This window comes from Zonotrichia albicollis, chromosome 5 (genome assembly GCF_047830755.1).
Source record: "Zonotrichia albicollis isolate bZonAlb1 chromosome 5, bZonAlb1.hap1, whole genome shotgun sequence".
In the NCBI taxonomy this organism is placed as follows: domain Eukaryota; kingdom Metazoa; phylum Chordata; class Aves; order Passeriformes; family Passerellidae; genus Zonotrichia; species Zonotrichia albicollis.
The window spans coordinates 15,350,772-15,369,358 of NC_133823.1; the positions used below are offsets into that span (position 1 = coordinate 15,350,772).

Here is an 18,587-nt window from a genome sequence, read left to right on the forward strand (position 1 = left end):
TCTCCTGCAACCAAAAACTTAACGTGCAGTAGCACAAAATAGAAGCAGATCAACTTTGCAGTAGACTTTCAGTTTGTTCTTCTGGTGAAGAGTCCTTTGTATTTGTCCTTTCAGCACCATTCCCATGTTCTCTTTCATCGCTTGGCTCTGGTTTTTTCTGCGGATGCGGGATGGAGCTTTTCACAGTAATCTCCACATCCTCTTATCACCAGATCTTGTTTTCTAAGGCACAACACTGTTAATGTGTGCAGTTTGCACTGTTGGGGGTCTTCTAACCCACAGATTCCTTTCCATCACTGAAGGTAGCATATCTTCACTAAATAACGGTTTCATTCCTGCACACATCTGCACCCAAAGGCTTTTTAATCAGATTCAAGAATGGGCTATGCTTTAAAGCAGAATACTTTTCTGATTTCCAGGGAATAATTTTGAAAAGACTCTGGAAATGCAGGAAGCTTTTATCTGGGGATGAGAAAAGAGGAAATTGGGGGGAAAAAAAGGAGGGGGGGGTTTCCACTTAATTTGTTCTTCTTTTTTTTTTTTTTTTTTTGTTTTGGTAAAAAAGAAAATTTTTTGTATTTTATTAATTGGTATGCAACTAGGACAATAGCATGCTCTCACTGATGGTGGAATCTTGGGGAAAAAAATATCCCAAGTGACTAAAGCTGTAAACTTTATCTAGCGACTACCTTTCTGAAGTATTGTAAGAGTGTATTTTCAATTTGCATCACGCTAAATATTTATTAGTGGGATTGACTGGAAATGCTTCAAAGGAGCTGTTCTGGTCTACTATGTCCATAATAGTGATTTTTAAAGAACTATCTTAATAAGCTGTTACCTTAGGGAGCTCTTCTGGTCATGTGGTTAAATAATACATATTTTATAAACTTCAATGGAAGACTTAATGCTGTGTTTTCATTCTAATACCTAAAGGGAAAAAAAAAAAAAAAACAAACAACAAAAGACTTGAATACAACATTGGTATGCTTTTGTTTGTGACAAGCCCTGCTAAAAGGAAAAGGATTCAAGGCTGTAGCTGCCATGGCATCTCCATAGCTGAGATTGTCTGTTTTACCTCTGCAGGGCTGCTTTGTCCCCCCAAATTGCTGCTGCTTCATCTTTCTCCCCCTTGCCCCATGCTCTGCTTAGCAGATGGGAGCCCAAACATGCCCAAACCCAGGCTGAAGGGGCTTGGAATCATAGGCAGGTCTTTGTCCCTGCGAGCCTCCTGGAGCACCTCAGGGGGCCTTGGGGCAGACAAGGAAACAGAGGTGCTGGCTCGCTGCAGTCTTGTCTCATTTGGGATATAGAAGGGCTAAACAGGGAGGAAGGGGTGCAAATATTGGATATCAGTGCATTCATTTTTATGGTGTTACACCTAATGGTAACAGAGGATGGCAGAAGAAAACCAAAGCCTTCAGGTAAAGGGCAGATATTCAAGGTGCTGCTTGCTTCCCAGCTAGAAGTGGACTCCCTCCCCTGTGCAGCAGCAATTCCTTTAAAGTTGTAGGTAATGCATCATGTGAAAACTAGGCTAGGAGCAGGACAGAGTTCCTACACTGCTTCTCACACTTCTTCTCTTGTCCTGGTGTTTGAAGATCAGTCTTTGAAAGGGTAATTTAGGAGATGACTAAATGTTGCTTAGCAGGGTAACATGGAATACTCCACCTGCCATCCCAGCAGAGCTTCCAGCTTTCTTGAAACACCCAAAACCCCTAAGATGCAGCAGCCATCCCATGTCTCCAGCTCTGTTGTCCAGGTAGAAAGTCAGTGGGAGAAGGCAAGCAAAAACCTCCTGCTCCCTCTGTTTGTTGGAACAACATTTGGGGCTGAGCACACCTCTACTACACCTCTACTCCCACTGCCCTCCTGAGGTGGAGCAAGTGATGATTTAGTTGTACAGCCCATGTGAAGAAGGATTGTCCCTCCTTTTCTCCAGGGAGAAGTGTGGCAGCAGCTCCCACGTTAGCAAATGTAGTGTGTGAGTGCCTGTACGAGTACACACACTTCCCCTCGTTGCAAGGTGGAAGAAGTGTGAAGCAGCATAGCAAAGAACATCCTTGTGTGGAGTGGATCTGGCAAGCAGGGAAGGCTTGCCCACCTGCCTGTAGCTGTTTATCTGGCTTACAGGCATATGGGAGACTAGCTAAAATGCAGCAATACATGTGTCTTGGTGTTAAGTGTAAATAAAGAAGCTAATCCAGCTGGCAGTCCTGTGAAACCAGTGGACACTAAAAAAAGTGACAATCAGAGTTGTCATTTCATTTGGTTTATTTTCTTTCCCTCCATTTGCAGAAATAACATCTACATGTCATTTACATGCACACTGCTTTTACATATTTAAAAAAGAGACATTGTGGTTACAAATGTGCTTTGGTTATGATAAATTTCTATGCTCATAACACTTCCATTTCCTTGTATTTCCTCAAGCTTGAAGATTTGTAAACTGCATTCAGCTTGAAGACAAAAGCTCCCTATGATTTATTTTGAAATGCTATTTTCTTCTTGCTAAAACCAGGGGCAAAATCTTCCTGCCTGTAGACACATGCCTTCTTTTGTGTAGCTGAAAAACCAATCCCATTCTTTTTTTTCTTTTTTTTTTTTGTTTCTCCTGACAGGTCCTGGGTTATAGGTGCAATAGCCCTACTCTGCCTATTAGGACTGACCTGGGCATTCGGACTCATGTATATTAATGAAAGCACAGTCATCATGGCGTATCTCTTCACCATATTCAATTCTCTGCAGGGAATGTTTATATTCATTTTCCATTGTGTCCTCCAGAAAAAGGTAAGATGATGGTTCCCAGCAGCAAGAGAGGTGGTAACGAGGTGTTTTGTTGCCTAACAACCACAGCACAGCATCCTCTGTGCTCCCTGAATTCCTATCACACAGATTTATCTCCGTGCACCTAATAAGGGTGGTATTTAGACTGGAAACCAGCAAGGTGCTGGGGAATGAGGTTCTAACAAGGATCTGTGGCAGTGGCATTTCAGCAGCCAGGGCCCTGGCAGATGTGTCAGAGACAAGGGAGAAGGCAGCTGTCAGTTTGCAGGGTCCTGCTGTCAGGGCTTTCCCTGCTGTCAGCCAGATTCTCCTTCCTTGCATGCCAGTGGGGATGAGAGGGGAGAGAATCCACCAGCATCCAGAAAGTGCTCCTGTGGCTGAGTGCTCACAGCAAAGTGGAGCTTTACATCCTCATTTGCAGCCCCTGCAGGAAATTGCCCCTTTCCGTGGCAGCATATGTGGGTTGATGGGATGTAATAGGGGCTGCTTCCCCTGCTTTTTTGAGAAGTGAGGGACCTGTGTTCTGCAGTGGTTTATTAGCCTTTGTATTGCTTGGGTCTGATGCAGTGTTGTAGAAATCTTCCTCAAAGCAAGCACAGCAAGTGCTTCTTGGTGGAAATTGAAGTATGCCCCAATTAACATTTGCAAGATAACAGTGGAGTAACTTAGATAAACTCCAGGGGGAAAAAGTAAACACAACAGAATGAAAATTCGGTGTTTATGTAGATCAAATTTACAGCCTCTGACAATCAGTAATAAGTATTTTTAAGAACCTTTTTGTTCTCTACTTAAATTTTGTTATACAGAGCTCTCCAATTCTGTGCATGTCTGCTGATAAATTTGCATTTTAGTTTCAAAACTTTACTGAACCAGTAGGGAAGACTTTATGTGGATACACTGGTGCCAGTTTCTCAGGGTAACCAGTAACTTTTGGTGAAATAGCTATTGAGTAAAGTCAGGTCTGTGTTGAGATCTGTCCTCAATCTGAGAGCCACAGGCTTGCTCCTCTGTTACTCACATTTTCCTATACAGGCAAGGGAGATCTGACCCATGAGAACATAATCAAAATTATAAAAAGTGAGCTCTGCAAGTGATGCCTTTGTAAGGATCTACAGAGCTGTGTGCAAGTGGCATTCTTGAAACCAAAGGAAGACTTCTGGGGTTAAGAGTTTTATCCTTGTTGTTGCATCTCAGATTTGTCCATCTTAAGAAGCTTTAAAGCTTTATCTAGATGCAACTTCCTGCTGATGATCCCAAACCTTTCAGCAGGAAAGTTTCCAGGCAAAATGATAATGAGTGTAGGAAGCATCACCATTGCTTATTAAACCTGCAGGTGCTTCTCTGTGAGGAGTTTGAATTTTTTTTTCTGCACTCTTCTGACTGGTACATCCTCTCAGCTCCAATGCACCCCGCAAAGGGTCAGTCCCTAGCCCAGCATCCCTGCACTGCTCCACAGCCTCCTTGCCCGTGGGGTTCTCAGTCAGCATGACAGAACCATTCTCTTTTCTGTCTTAAGCCAATTTACACCCTTAAATCACCACTGATGATGGTGGAATTGTTCCTGATTTACAGCTGCACAGAGGGAAGGAGAATGCAGCTGGTACCTTGACGTGGGGTGGATGCACCTCTCTGACCTAAGAGCTGAGGGAGGTATTATTTAAAGGGAGAAAAAAAAATTTCCTTTCCTATCTATCATGGCCTGGAAAATCGGCAAAGTGCTGCAGAGAGGCGAGCAGTGGGTGGCTAATTAAAGCAATTGAATTATTTTCTCTCAGCAAAGGATTGATTAGGCACTCGAGCACATTGGGCACTTGTGGTATGTGTTTGTCTCAAGCTCTTAAGGAAGAGCCTAATGAAAAAGCTGTAATTTGCTGTTTAAACAGTTGCTTCACAGAGTTGTGAAATGCTCATGGAGAGTTTGGCAAAACTGTACAGCTAACCGTGTGCTTCAAGGAATTGCAACTGGTGTTTTGGATATGCATGATGGTTTGGGGGCTTTTTTTGTGTCAATGGGAAACATGACCCTCTTTTGGCTTTTTCAGTACAGTCTGCTCACCTTTATCCCTGTCCCATCTGGTTTCTGGGTATTGCTGCCCATAAAAAGTCTCACCTGAAGCTTGGTAGAAGGTTAGATCCTGTCCTGGCACAAGTCAGCGTAGCTCCTCTGAAGCAAAGGATGTGGCACGGGTTTGACTACAATGCCCATTTAAAGCATGATTGGCTTGCACAGTGCTGTGGAAAAGCAGGCTCCAGCCATCCTTGAGCATTGGGAATATAATCTCTAATGCTGCTGGTTCTACTGTTTCCTCAAATTTCAATTTGACTGCAAGAAACTTTTTATTTAATAAAAAAATCAATAGCTTTCATATGTTTCTCTTGGAATTCTTCTTTCTTAGTCCCCTGCCAGAAGCAATAACTTTTAGTGCCTTGATGAGCCAATATGCTAGTTTATATCAAATCTACAACAATATTAATTTTCAGTCATAAATAGTGTACCTGCATTTTCTCCTGTGCTCCTTTGATGTTCCTCAGAGGATGCTGTAGCTGACTGGTGCCCATGAGCAGCTTTGAAATCTCTTGTGGCATCCTCAGCCAGGAGCTCAGCTGCAAGGGGTACCAGCCTGCTTTCCCACACAGTGCAGCAGGTTTTGTGTCAGCCAAACACTGAGGAAAAACCAGGGGCTGTGTTGACAATCAGAAGGCAGTGGGCTGGAGGAGGGGCTGCCTGCTCACCACCTCTGCTCTTTCCGTGGCCAGGTCCGTAAGGAGTACGGGAAATGCCTGCGCACACATTGCTGTAGTGGGAAAAGTACAGACAGCTCCATCGGCTCAGGAAAAACCTCGGGGTCAAGGACACCTGGAAGATATTCCACAGGCTCACAGGTAACCCACAATTTTGTCTGTGTCCCAAGGCCATGCCAAGAGCCTTCTCAGCTATTCTGGGAGGAAAGTTCCTCTCGGCACCAAAGGAGCTGCCCTAGGCCACTTCCCAGTGCACCTGCAGAGATTTCCCTCACTTCCAGACCTGAACTCAACACAGTGGTCTCCCCTGAGATGTGTTGGCAATTAAGTGCCTCTTCAAGAACCTTCTGAACAGTTCTGTTGGGAATGAAAAGTGCAGACTTGCCTTCCAGAGGCAGGTTGGTAGTTATCACCTCAGGTATCCTGCCTGCTCTCCATGGGAAGCAGGAGGTGGAAGCATTTTGTCAGCTGTGCTACATTCCAGTACATCCTTTAATCATGAGATGAAGGTTGTCACTATTAACTATTAACATGTACAAGAATGATGCTATAAGCCCCGAGTGTTTTTCTTGTAAAAAAATTTAAAGGCTACAGTGTCTTGTAGCAGACCTCCCAGTGAAAGAGCTGGCTGTCTGACATGCAGTGGTTTGGTCTGTTTTGTGCCTCACACAATTTGCCTTAGCTTATAGACCTCTTAGGGCAAGCCATTGGGGTCAGACTATCTCACTAAGCTACTAGATTTGTTGCCTTTGTTCACCTGAAAATTCAGGTTTTGTGTAGTTTGCACACTTAGCAGTTTTGAAGCTAACTTGTGTGTAGAGATGCAGATTTATGGATGAAGAGTTCATATAAAATGAAGAAACTTATTTCTTAATCAATAGAAACCAAACACAAATTTATTCAGTATTAGTAATGGAAGTAATTATACATGACAGTTCCACTATTAAATTATAAAAGACATGCAGCGAGTAACAGCTTATAACTTTCCAGGAAAACCTAATTTGCAACTTATGTCTTGGAGCAAATCATTATTTATTTGCAGTGGTTTCCAAGATGTCATCCAAAAGCTCTGCTTTGGTGTTTTCAAAGGTCTGATAGCTATGCAGAGCAAATAAAAGCAATAGAATATAGAACCTCTCTTCAGCAGGCCATCAAATCCAAGTAATGTCCAAAACTCAAAATATCCAGCAGCATTTAGGTGGCTGATTTGAAAGCCTCTGGTGTTACAAAACTTAGCTGCTGTGCTGGTGCCCTCCTCTCTAAGAAGGGTTGACTTCAATGGTTCCCCCCTCTCACCAGTCCCAGCACAAGAGAACAAGCCCTTTTGAGGGTGAACTGAGTCTTATTTTGCCTGCAGAAACGTGTCCTTGAAAGGATGGAAGTTCCTAAGGCCTATTGTAGCCAGGAGAAACCTCACACAGGTGATGGAGAATAGATGGAGATCAGCCTAAGTTGTTGAAAACATTGGGTCCTAACTTTAAATAGAGAAGACCTTGAGGAGGAAAGCTTCAAAGATCCCTTTATTCTCTGAGAAGCACATAGAAAACAGAATAATTAATCTACAATGGATCATGTCAGAGAAATAGAATAAATTAAATGTCCAGGTGAAAAATAATTACTGTGAAAGATCATGGGCCTCATGTCACATGGTACTTCCATTTATAGAGAGCTAATGCATTATTAGGAGATGCTGTTATGCCATGGTTAATGAGTAATCCAGGACTTTTCAGTCTGTGACCATATGATTAGGCCTTGGTAAATCTCTCATGGCTAAAATCTCACTAGAGAAACCACTGGATTTTTGGCACTTAAGAAAAACTTGGTCTGTCACAATGGGAAAAAGGCTTCCCAGTCCCCCATACCACCTACCATCACCTTCACACAGCTAGAGAAAACGTCCATCAGAGTCACAGACATGAGGTGAGGGAGAGTTTCCCTGGAACACCTGGATTCTCCAGTCACTTTCATGCAGGAATTGGGATTGAACTGCTCACAAGATGCATTTTGCCTGATTTTTTGATATCTTTTGCAAGGTCTCGTTGGGGAGGAGTGAGACAGTGATGTAAATGCCACAGAGGCAGATACTTCACAGCATATTTGAGGAAGAAAACAGAAGGCCAACATATTCAGGACACTTTTGCCAGTAGCAGAAGCTATACCACAGATGGCAAAAGCATCACAGATTTTTCAGTATGAGAACAGAAGTCATTCATTTGCGGGGAATTTTTTTGCCCCCCTAAAATCCTCAAGATGGAAAATAGCTATAGAAAACTTCTGTTATTATCAAGTCTTCTGTTACACTTCACAAAAAATAAGAAACAAGTTGTCTGAGAAACACACGTGCTTCTGTGTTTGTGTTATTTTTCCATTATTTGGTGCTATATTGGTAAACCTGCAGCTGGCATGGGGTCTGAGTTTCTCTCATGCGTGATTTATTTTTTTTAAATTAAGATGTAAGCAATTCAAATATACACTCTTTCTTTGAGCTAGGCATTTGTGTTACGAAGTAAGTCTGGCAGGGTCTGACATGCATGAGGCCGGTTACAACAAAACAGCAACTGCTTGCTTACAGCTGGCTAGAAGCAAGTCTCATCCTGAGCTAGACATGCCAGTAGCCATCCTTAGTGAGGCAGAAAGAAACCTCTCTGCAGCTGCTAAAAATTCATTGCCTGCTGTGCTTCAATCCCTCTTCAGAGCCGGATTCGTAGGATGTGGAATGACACAGTTCGAAAGCAGTCCGAGTCTTCCTTTATTACTGGAGATATAAACAGTTCAGCTTCACTCAACAGAGGTAATTATAAATGGTTTTTCATATCTCTAACTCTTCTGATGGCTTTAAGGAGTCTGAAATATACTGCCTCTTTGTCCCCTGCCTTTTCCCCCTCACCCCAAACGTCACTGGATCCTGTTCTACCACCCAAGAAATGTTACAGTGATAAATGGGAGGAGATGCTATGGCAGTTGTTGCCTTCTTTTTCTTTTCTTTCTTTATTTCTACACGTGCGTTTTTAAGAATTGTCATTTCTGGAAGGAAGTTAGAAAAGTTGAAAGAGAGAAATTAAATAAAGCTGAAATCTCCCCTTTCCCTCAGAAAGCTGCTAGTGCCAGAAGCTGCTGACGTGTCAGGCCTCGTTGCTGACAGTGAAAATGGGCCATTGCAGCACTGTACAGCCTGTGTTAAGCATCACAGGAGTCCTGATTGTCCTGCATATGTAGCAATACTGTCATCTTTACAGAAGCAAAAGTGAACAGCAGAACATAGACGTAAGGAAAAACTGTGCTTGGAACAAAATTGTCTGTGTTGGTGTTAATATACCTAGTTTGAAGAAGTGACTGATGTGAACTTTACAGACATCTGTGGAGGAAAGGCTATCAGAAATGTATATGCCAAACAAAATGTGGTGTCTGGCACAAGGGGAAATATGAACAGCTTTTTTAAACCAAGTGTTTTTCAGAGAGTTGTAGGAAACAGAATACAAGAAAAAGAGCCTGAGAGGTTGTTTCCTTTCTCTTCCATACAGCTACTTCATGAATTAACCCTCAGCAACCAGATGCCAGACTCTGTTTTGTGTTATCTGTCCAGTTGATGGTGAAATTAAGAGAGGGTAGAATTGGGATTACTGGGCCTAGCTGTTCTCTCATGATGATAAAAATCAAATGTATTTCCAGTCCTGATGGTTGTTCTGCAAAGCTGTACTGAGAATTGAGTTGGGACTTTGGTTCCTATTCAGTCTTTATTCTCTCTGATTTTAGGGTGATTTTTGCCTGAGGATAGGCTTGAAGGATTTTGACTGTGTTGAGTAATATTGAGTGCTGAGTGGTGGGGGAACTAGGGGTACATGATTCTGTTCTCTGAGCATTATACACACTGCCCAAATCAGTGCAAAGGAGGAAGGCAGTTTAACATGGAGCTGTAGTGCTCTTCAACTCACTGGTCTTTTTTTGTGCCAGGATATTTTCCCTTTGCACTGAAGATGCATTAATAAAGTTGACTATAACATTCCATTACTGCAAATGCCTGATTTATCCACATACATCACCCTCACATCTCTCTCTGTCTCTGCATTAAGGACTGCAGAGCACCAGTTTGAGTCTAATGGAGGGGGGAATTGGTTGTCATGCAGAGGTTCCAGCAAAAGCCAGTTTCCCTCAGCCATCCATCCCACTGCTCCGTCTCAGTGGCAAACCAGAATCTGTTATGCATGAGATGTTTGCTCCTCTAGTTAGCACATAAGTTGAACTTGCTCTCTGATGCAACTGATTTACCAAGGACTGTGTTTTAGCAAACAGGATCTCCTGGCTTTGTTACCAAAAGAAAGGTGTCTCTCCTTTTATGGTTGTGTACTTTTCTCCGTGCCAAGAGGCAAGTATGTGTGTCAACTGGGACAAGTGAAGAGATTTCAAATGGACAATATCCATCCCAGTGTGGTGATAGCCTGTTACAATATGTGCCTGTTATTTAAACGTCAACTGGGCAATGAACTGGCAGGGGAAGCATCTTCAAAGCATGTTTCCTCCAGATATTTTCCTAGTGTAACACTGGATGAGGTGAATCCCCTGAAGGGCCTGAATCTCTCTACTGGCTGCAGAAACAGCATGATAAGGGTCTTAGAATGGGAAGTCTTTTAGGTGGAACACTGAAGTGACCTGAGTAAGTTTTACAGTTCTATGGTCATCCTCCCTCGTTTTCACACAGGCAGGCAAAATATTTGAAGTTGTTGGGTTTTGGGGGATTTTGTCTGGTAAACAGAAGTATCTGCAAAGTGGAGGTTAAAAATATGTCTATGGGAGATGACGTCTCCAAAGCAGCAGGTGGTCAGTTCCACATGGAAAAACACCTGACATCAACAGTATTCTCTCCAGGTATTTCTCCCTTTATCCTGTTTATTTCAGCTGAAAAGCAACATTTGAGGTGTTAGGGCTTTCCACAAAGAAAACTCTTCAGATAACTGCAGTCAGAACAGAGCAGTGAGGCAATGTGTTTTTCACAGTGCTTGTCTTGCTCTTAATATTTACATATATATTCATCTTTAAAGGAGCTGTTTCATTAATGTTTTATTTACAAGCATGCTATTGAGACTCAGAAGATTCAAATGTGAGCCTTGAACTGTATGGTCAGTAGCTTTCCTTGCCTGAGATCGATACAACATGGTCTTAGTTCTGTTCAAAACTCCCACTCCAGCCCTCCCGGCCTAGACACTTTTTGCACAAAATTATCTGTATTATCCCAAGTTAAACATTCTATATGTGCTGGCAATTTCCCCAAAGCCTTCAAAGAGCAGTCTCTGTTTTAAAACAGGAAGAGAATGATCCTTTGTCCCCAGAATTGTCCTAGCATCCAGGTCTTGGAGCTTAACTCCATTTCTCCATGTCCTGGGCCAGCACTGAGTTTTAATGTTTCTGCTGGGGAGCAGAAACTGGCCCTCTAACTGGGGTACTATCTCACAGAAACCTGTTTTTTCCCTGATACCATTCATCATATTCACAGCCTCCTGCCACATGGTAACATTCCAGGCAAGACTGCTCTAGCTATCCATATTTCCTGTATGATGACCTGCTTTTCTCTGTGACATCCCTTCTTCCTTCATGAACCTGCTGGGCATCAGTCTGGAATATAGTATCTGAGTTAGTGCATGCCTCCTTTAGACATACAGCTATGTCCTTTTCTGATTTAGCAGCTAACACACTGCTTATGGCTCTTTCAGCTTCATATTCTCTTTTATCTTCTATTCTGCCTTCTCCCTGCCAAGGTAATTGACCATAATGTTACTTATTTGAATTTATCACACCAGGAATTTCAGGCATAACCCCAAATATGCCTGATGTAATGTGGTCTGTAATGAGAACTTTATTCTGTCCTAAGGCATATAAGACTATTTCAGATTATTTCCTGAAGGTAGCATCTAATTATTGATTAATAAAAAGTATGTCTGCCTTTGTTTCCCCTTGCTGCTCATTATGGCTTTGTAGTGATGTAAATTTGGGGTTGTTATATCACTGAAATCAGGAGGAAGGGAAGAGAAACTGGCTGTGGATTTCCTTTTTTACTGTCGAATGAAGAGCATGCCTGTCCAGCCCATGATCATGGTCTCAGTTTCAGGATCCAGGGGGAATTCTGCTCCTTGCATTCCCACTCTGCAACTCTGTCCAATTTTTCACACCCTGGGTCTGGCTGCATACTTTTTCTGTGTATTTCACATCCAACCTGTGCTCTGCATTTATTTTCCTAGTGCTGAAAACTTCAGAGGTGTAAAAGCTGAACCAAGCTGATTACCTCATAAGTAGGAAAAAGAAGTTTCCCTTTGCCTGCAGGGTGTTTGGTGTGTGATCTTAATGCAGGCCCTGGGATGCAGTGCTGAAAAAGTAGTGCAAAAAGAGTGCCTGTAGGATGGACTGTTTGCTGGAGTTCAGTGCTTTGCAGGCTCAGAAGTGGAATGTATGAAGGAGAAGCAACAGAGCTTGTCTGAGCTTTGGGTGCATGCAGCTGGCCACCTCAGGATCGTGAGAGATGGGTCTGTTTGCACCTTTGGAGTGTTAATGTCAAAAAGCTCTGGAATAGCTCAGCCAGCCTTGCAAACAAGCAGTCATAGCAATGTGACACCAGCCTATTTTTATCCATGTCTTAGGTGAGAGGTAATACAGTAATTACTGTCTCTCTTTGGATATGAGACAACTCGGTGAGAAAAAAAAATCTTTATGAACTATGTGGTACTTTGTTACTCTTCAGGTTTTCAAGCTGGGGGAAGGGAAGTGGTGGTATGATTTTTTTTCCAGAGGAAAAGTGGAAGTTATCTGTTCAAGAAGGGCCTGTTCCTTGTTTTGGGGAGGCTCAAGAGCCGCAGAGCCGAAGGGCTGTGTCACTGGTGCAAGGCAGTGTTTTGTAAAACGAAAATGCTCAGATGGAGTTGTGTATATCAGTTCAAGTTAGCACAGAGTAGTTTTTCCCTCTTCAGAGAAATAACTGGGGCAGGGGTAAAGCCAACAGATTTAATAGAGAATAGAAACTGCTCCAGAAGTGTGTTGTGTTGGGTCAAGTGCTGTTGTCCTGCTGTAATGCACTGACTCTTAGTTTATAAACTAGACAGCAAATTTAATAGTTTATCCCAATAGCAGTCCTGGAATAGAAACATGAGTATGTACACTCTTGTCTTTATATATATATATATATATATATTGCTCTCCATCCCCATCACTCTCATCCATGGAGGTCCTCTGGAGGCACTTCCTGCTGCTCCAGTAGTGTGAAAGAAAAGAAACAGCAGGGAGCTGTAAGAGCAGAGCTGTGTCATGAGGGAGAGCACCTGGGAGCTGAGGGAGAGTCAAGCACCACCCAAACCCTCAGTAATGGTTCATTGTGCCCACAGGGGATTAAGGCAGGAGCCCTGGACAAGGTGAGGGGATGAGCCTGGTCCAGACCACCAGGAGGTAGTGGCAGAGACAGGGCTGGAAATTGAGCTACAAGGCAGGTCCAAGTTCCACAAGGCCAGAGCCAGCAGGGCTGTGCCTTCCTGGTGGATCTCATCAAGATCACCGAGGCCTATGGGGGTCGTAAGGACCTCAAAAGCTGTTGCAGATGGGAGCCCAGGACCCCTGCCAGCTATTCCTGAGGGATGGCAAGTCTTGAATACAAATTCATCCATGTGGCCCTAAGGCTCCATTCATGAGAGAGAAAGCCCCTGCCGTCAAACCCCATCAGGGCCATCACAAAGCCTTCAGATCCCCAGTATTTGCACAACAGATATAATCCCTGACTAGGAAAGCTGTGTTCATTCCCTGTTTGCTCCCATGCAAATGGGCTGAAATGGGATATGGAAATGAGTTTATTGTTTGTCACTCCCCCTTGCTTTTTCTTCCCAATGCATAAGTGCTGTTGCATGTTTCCTCTTCTGGGTAGCGTTCCAGAATAAATACTTGATTTCCCTTTGCTTTATTATTTCTCCTCTGTGTTTTTATGTCAACCACAAAGACTTAATCTGAAACACACACAGGAAAAAGGGAAATTATTGCTACTGTTTTCAGAGGTAAGCAGTTTAATGTCAAATTCATGTGGATTTCTTCATAATGAACAGAACAAATTGAGCTCAAATTCAAACAGTGGGAATCTGAGTCAGAGAGGAAAATTAAAATGAAGAACATTAATATCCTGATTTCTAGCCCAACCGAGACCTGATTGTTTCCTAAATGAAATCTCCCATCAAATTCCTTCCACCCACCCAAAAATATAATTAAGCTGTGGCTTCCAGGCTGAAATCGTATCTGCACTGTGAATTCAGCAGGGACAGCTGTATGTGTTGCAGAATTGTTTTCAGGTGGATTTACTTTCCTGCATTTTTCAGAAGCAGTTATTTAGAAAACACCAGTAGAAGTAAATTCTTCCTTTGGTAGGAGACTGTCACTCTGTAAGACAGGAGGTATAGGTTAGCCCTGAGACACTGCAGTAAGTCAGGTTTTGGTCACCAAATCTGCCGTTTCTGCTGAGAGATGAGGGCTGCTGGATGTGTCTCAGTGCTGTGAGATCAAGAAGTTTCAGTTTAGCTGTCTGCAGGGATGGTGGGTGCCATGGTGTGGACATAACTGGCCAATACAGCAGTGAAAACAGGGTGGAATTTGGTGTGCTAAAAAGCATAGGCAAGCAAGAGAGGAAGGAAAAAGAAAAAAAAAGGAAGGAGCAGAATTTGGATTCCCCAGGGATCTCAAAGCCCATCCTTGGTACACTTCCAAGTGCAATTGCTGCTCATTATAACCCATTTGCCAGTGCTGACCGTTTACTGCCTAGATAAAGCAGAGAGAAGGTGGAAATTTGGACAGTGGAAGTGCTACTGTTGTCATGCATCAGCCTTTCTCAAGATGCTTGTTTGCTCCTTGATGGATTAATGTGACCAGTGTGACAGAGATTTCTGCTAAATTTACGTTGCATGTAAAACAAATAGCCAAGTTCTAGGAGAGATGGAAGTGCCTCTGCTCATCTTGGTAGGATATTCAGAGGACACCACTAGATGATCTATCACAGTCTGTCAAACTTCTTATCTACTCTAACACTTACGGCTTTTCTTGCGGCTTGAAGATATTAGAGAATAAATACTTCCTCCGTTTTCTTTGCATTTGTTGTATTTTTTTACAGTTGGCAGCAAACAGTGCCCCAGTTTCTCCTGTTAAGTCAGTCAGCTTTCATGTCATTTCTTTCAGAGAGATCATTTTAGGGTGTGGGGACTTACACATTTTAAATTAATGAGTTGTGGCCATATGAACATGCATGTTGGCAGCAGTGTTAATGGTCACTTTTTTCCCCATTATTTCTTTTTTCAGTTGTGGTTCTGGGGTAAGCAGTTTTAGTGCAGAGGACTCACAGGATGTCCAAGGTGCCTGCAGTTGCTCTCTTTGTTCATGAATGCATCTGTAGATACTTGAAGGGAACTCACCAAAATATTAATGCATATAAAAATGCACATTATTCTTGGTTTCTGAGCACAACAGCTCAAAGACAATTGGGCTAAAGAACAGTGTCCATCTTGTGCAGACACTTTGGTCTTGTGAGAACCATCACTGCACAGCTGGGTATGTGGTGTGGAGCAAGAGCCGCATCTGTTTAAAACTGAATACCCCCTGCAGATGCTTTAAAAGCTTTGAGCTCTGTTTTCAGTCATGCTCAGGGTTTGATGGATGTAAATGCAGAGGAATTATCAAAGCTAAACCTGTGTTTGGCCTTTGGCAGGGACAGCAGCCTCAGTGACCATTCAGAGACCATCATCTGTCAACGTGCAAATCTCACTTCTTCACTGTCCTTGCTTCCAATCTAAAACAAAGCACTCTCCTCCCAACCTGTCCCTTTGTGCAGAGTGCTGAGAGGTGTCAGTGCCTAATGTTGTCTGTGCTGACCATTGCTGAGTTGGCAGGGGCAACCTGCAGCACGAACCTGAGGGATGCAGCAGTCCTTGCCCTTGAGCATCACCCTTCACATTGCAAAGCCCTTAGTCCTGGGAAATTTATTCTGTGTGTCCAGGGGTCCATTGGTCCTGGAGCCTGGAGGCCTCTGGTTTAGCCACGAACAGCAGCAGCAGTGCCAGTCTCTTCCCCCTCTGGAATATGATTAGCTGTTCAGTTTCTAATTTTTTTGAAGTCAAGGCTGCTACTTGAGAAGGGGGTTTTTGGAGTTGCTGCTTGTCTGGGGGAAATCAAGGGGTAAAAAGCAGGGTAGAATCCCTGACAGCACTGCCCTGCTAATCCAAAGGCAGTCTGTGACCTGTTTTCCAGCTTCTCATCCATCCACAGCTGCTCAAATCCTACTCTTCACTGGGCAGATTGGTGTTCAAGGGTGCTCACTGTCCCAGCATCCTGAGTGCTTGTATTAGTGCTCACACCTCCAGGGACAGCCTGCAAAAGAAGTAGCATAGTCCATTTATATCAGAACTTCAAAATTTCCAGTCTACCCACTGCAGGAAGCTGTTCCTTTACCTCTCCATGTCCCCACCACCATTAGGTATTTTCCTGATGAAGCTCTTTGGTTTTATTCCCCCAACCCTTCTGCTGCTTCTGTTCCCTCTTGTGACTCCTGCAGACACACTTACCCTCCCCTGACCCCATGGATACCCCTTCCTGGAACCCTCTGCCCAGATGGAGGGTGTATTTGGAGGGAGTAATCCACATGCCTTTGCACCAGTTCTGTCACAAGGGATTGCTGTTTGTAAGCCAAAGAAATCTCTGCAGCCCTGTTAAGCAACTGTTGGTTTGGCTAAATGTCAGCAACTGGCCTCAAAATGACCCATCCTGATAATCACATAGGAAGTAAAGAGAAGTTCCAAGTAGGTGACAGCTGAGGAATATTTTCTGTTTGTAAGGTAAAGTCATCAGCCTTTTGGACTAGCAAATTGCTTCTGGTGGTTTTTATCTTCACCCCCCCCCTCCTCAATCAGCTGTAGATTTTATGCTAGAAAAATTATGATTTTCTGCATCAGGGATCAAAACGTAGGGAGTTTAACTCTTATTTCTGCCTATGTGCAAAATTAATCCCATTGTTGATATTCTCCTGGTTTATTTTGCCTCTCTGCTTCCTGGGACTGAGTTAGCTGAGATTTGTTGCAGTGATTTCAGTGAGTGACATGACATTCTTCCTCTGGGAGATATTATGAACTGGCTTTGATTTTAGGATTGACAGCCATATAATTGGAAGTTCAGTCATTAGGTGGATCAGCTTTAAAGAGGAAAAGTAAGGGCAAGGCAATTTCTGAAATCAGAGCAGGCTTTGGGGAGTATTAGATCTGGCAGAGTATTGCTGCAGAGCAGGCTTAATTTGGTGACTGTGAAGGAGGAAGGAAGAAAGCATAGCTGCTTTTATAGATTCCTGGAGCATGATCCAGTTTTCAGCACAGGCTCTTTGCACATCTTGGGTGAGGCCTCAGGTTTAGTGAGAAGTGAACAGGAACAATTGGGGATAATGCATGTTTGTATAGTCAAGATACGATGTGGTGTAAACCCTTGTAAGGGGTAGTGGTGTTATAAAGAAATGTCCCATCCTGGAACAATGTTTCTGCTCCAGGCAGTGAAAAAGTTATTAACAAGTGAGCAAATACTTATAAATGGATGTGGACTAGCTGTGTGTTTTGAACATGGCCTGCAGATTATAATTCAGCAAAGGTTTGTCATCTGAAATCATTGCCAAAGAAAGGAAGGGGGAAAAAAAGAGACAAAGAAATACTTTCACTCCCCTGTCTCTGCATAAAAGCACGGGATGTTTCGTGTGGCAGAAGATGGCCCAGAGCTTAACAACCTCATTTACTGAAACTCCATTTCACTGCAGTCAGTATTAATAGCTTCACAATGAATAGATTAGATGCTGCAAGTGACAACAAACCTATTTGAGAGAAATTTAATAGGGAAGTTTATTGAAGTTTATTAACTGAATCCTGTTGGCTATTATAAGAACAGAGCTTGATAAATCTAAATGTCAGAGCATTTGTTGGAAGGAACTTTGAAAAATACTGAAAATACCTGTTGTTCTCCAGCAAATGTGTGAATTTGCTCGTCATAATTGCATTTATTGTAAGAACAAATTTTGAACACATAGAAGACCAGGATTCATTAAATACTTGAAAGCTCTACCTATAGAAAAGAACACAGTGCTGGTAAGGAAAGGCTCAAAGAAAACTAGAGCTTTGACTCCTAAAAACTTACTTTTGTTTCCCTGGGAGCAAAATGGAATAAGTTAATAGTGAGTGAAGTACAAAACCAGCCAGAATTTACAAACTGAAATCACTGCAGAGAGGCCATTCCAGTGACACTCAAATCTGAGCTATTCACTGCACTTTGGGTAAGGCAGTGTGTTATGGGGTTGTTTTAGTGCACACTTAGAGGAAGACTGAGCTCTTACCACATCATTTGTGTGCTAGCTAAACCATGTCCCCTGATAGCTCAGGAACTGTTCTATCTTCACGGAGTGGTCCAAGTTTTTCCTGGCTGTCACTTGTCCCTGCAGGGCAGTCTGAAATCAAGGACATGGTGTGCAAGAAGCTGAGGGACCTGGTTCATGGTGGATGTGAACCACAAGAAAAGTTGGGTGTTCCAGGGGTCAGAGCAGGCAGGAGTACAGCACTGTGCCCTTATCTTGTGGAAAGGGAGCCACATTGCTGGCAAAGCAGGGAGGAAACAGGACTGAGATTGATTGAAAACACAGCAGTACATGTAATTCCTACTGCAACAAACAAAAAAAAGCCCAAGAAACTCTAAGTTTTGGAATTGCTGCGTCAGAGGCAATGAAACATTTTGTTATGACGCAGATGTGCTTTTTCTAAATTATTTCTCTTTCTACTCTAATAAAAAGTTGAAATAATACAAAAAGTCAAAGTCAGCTTTTATACCAGCCACTCTTCTGGAACAAAAAGTGAAAGCATTTAATTTGGAAAATACTGATTTTGTATGGACATTTTTAAAGCATTGAATAGTTCATCCAATTAAATTTGTAAGCTGGTCCATTCTCTTTTCTCAGCAAAACTGCTCTTCTGTCACATCTGCTCAGTAGTGGGGGAATCTCTCCAGTCCCCTGCTAAAATGCACATACCAAAAATATT

General features: G+C 42.9%; 1 protein-coding gene across 31 annotated transcripts in view; it reads left to right on the plus strand.

Moving 5' to 3' along the window:
- Positions 1 to 18,587, plus strand: part of ADGRL3 (adhesion G protein-coupled receptor L3) — a 488,531-nt gene that overhangs the window by 449,282 nt on the left and 20,662 nt on the right. For all 31 annotated transcript variants that reach the window (XR_012580371.1, XR_012580372.1, XR_012580370.1 and 28 more), the window contains 3 exons: positions 2,619 to 2,787; positions 5,542 to 5,667; positions 8,221 to 8,317. Coding sequence is in view for 28 of the 31 variants with exons in the window: in XM_074540856.1 (XP_074396957.1) it covers positions 2,619 to 2,787; positions 5,542 to 5,667; positions 8,221 to 8,317 (392 nt within the window). In the remaining 3 variants the exon portion in view is untranslated. The remainder of the gene's footprint in view (positions 1 to 2,618; positions 2,788 to 5,541; positions 5,668 to 8,220; positions 8,318 to 18,587) is intronic.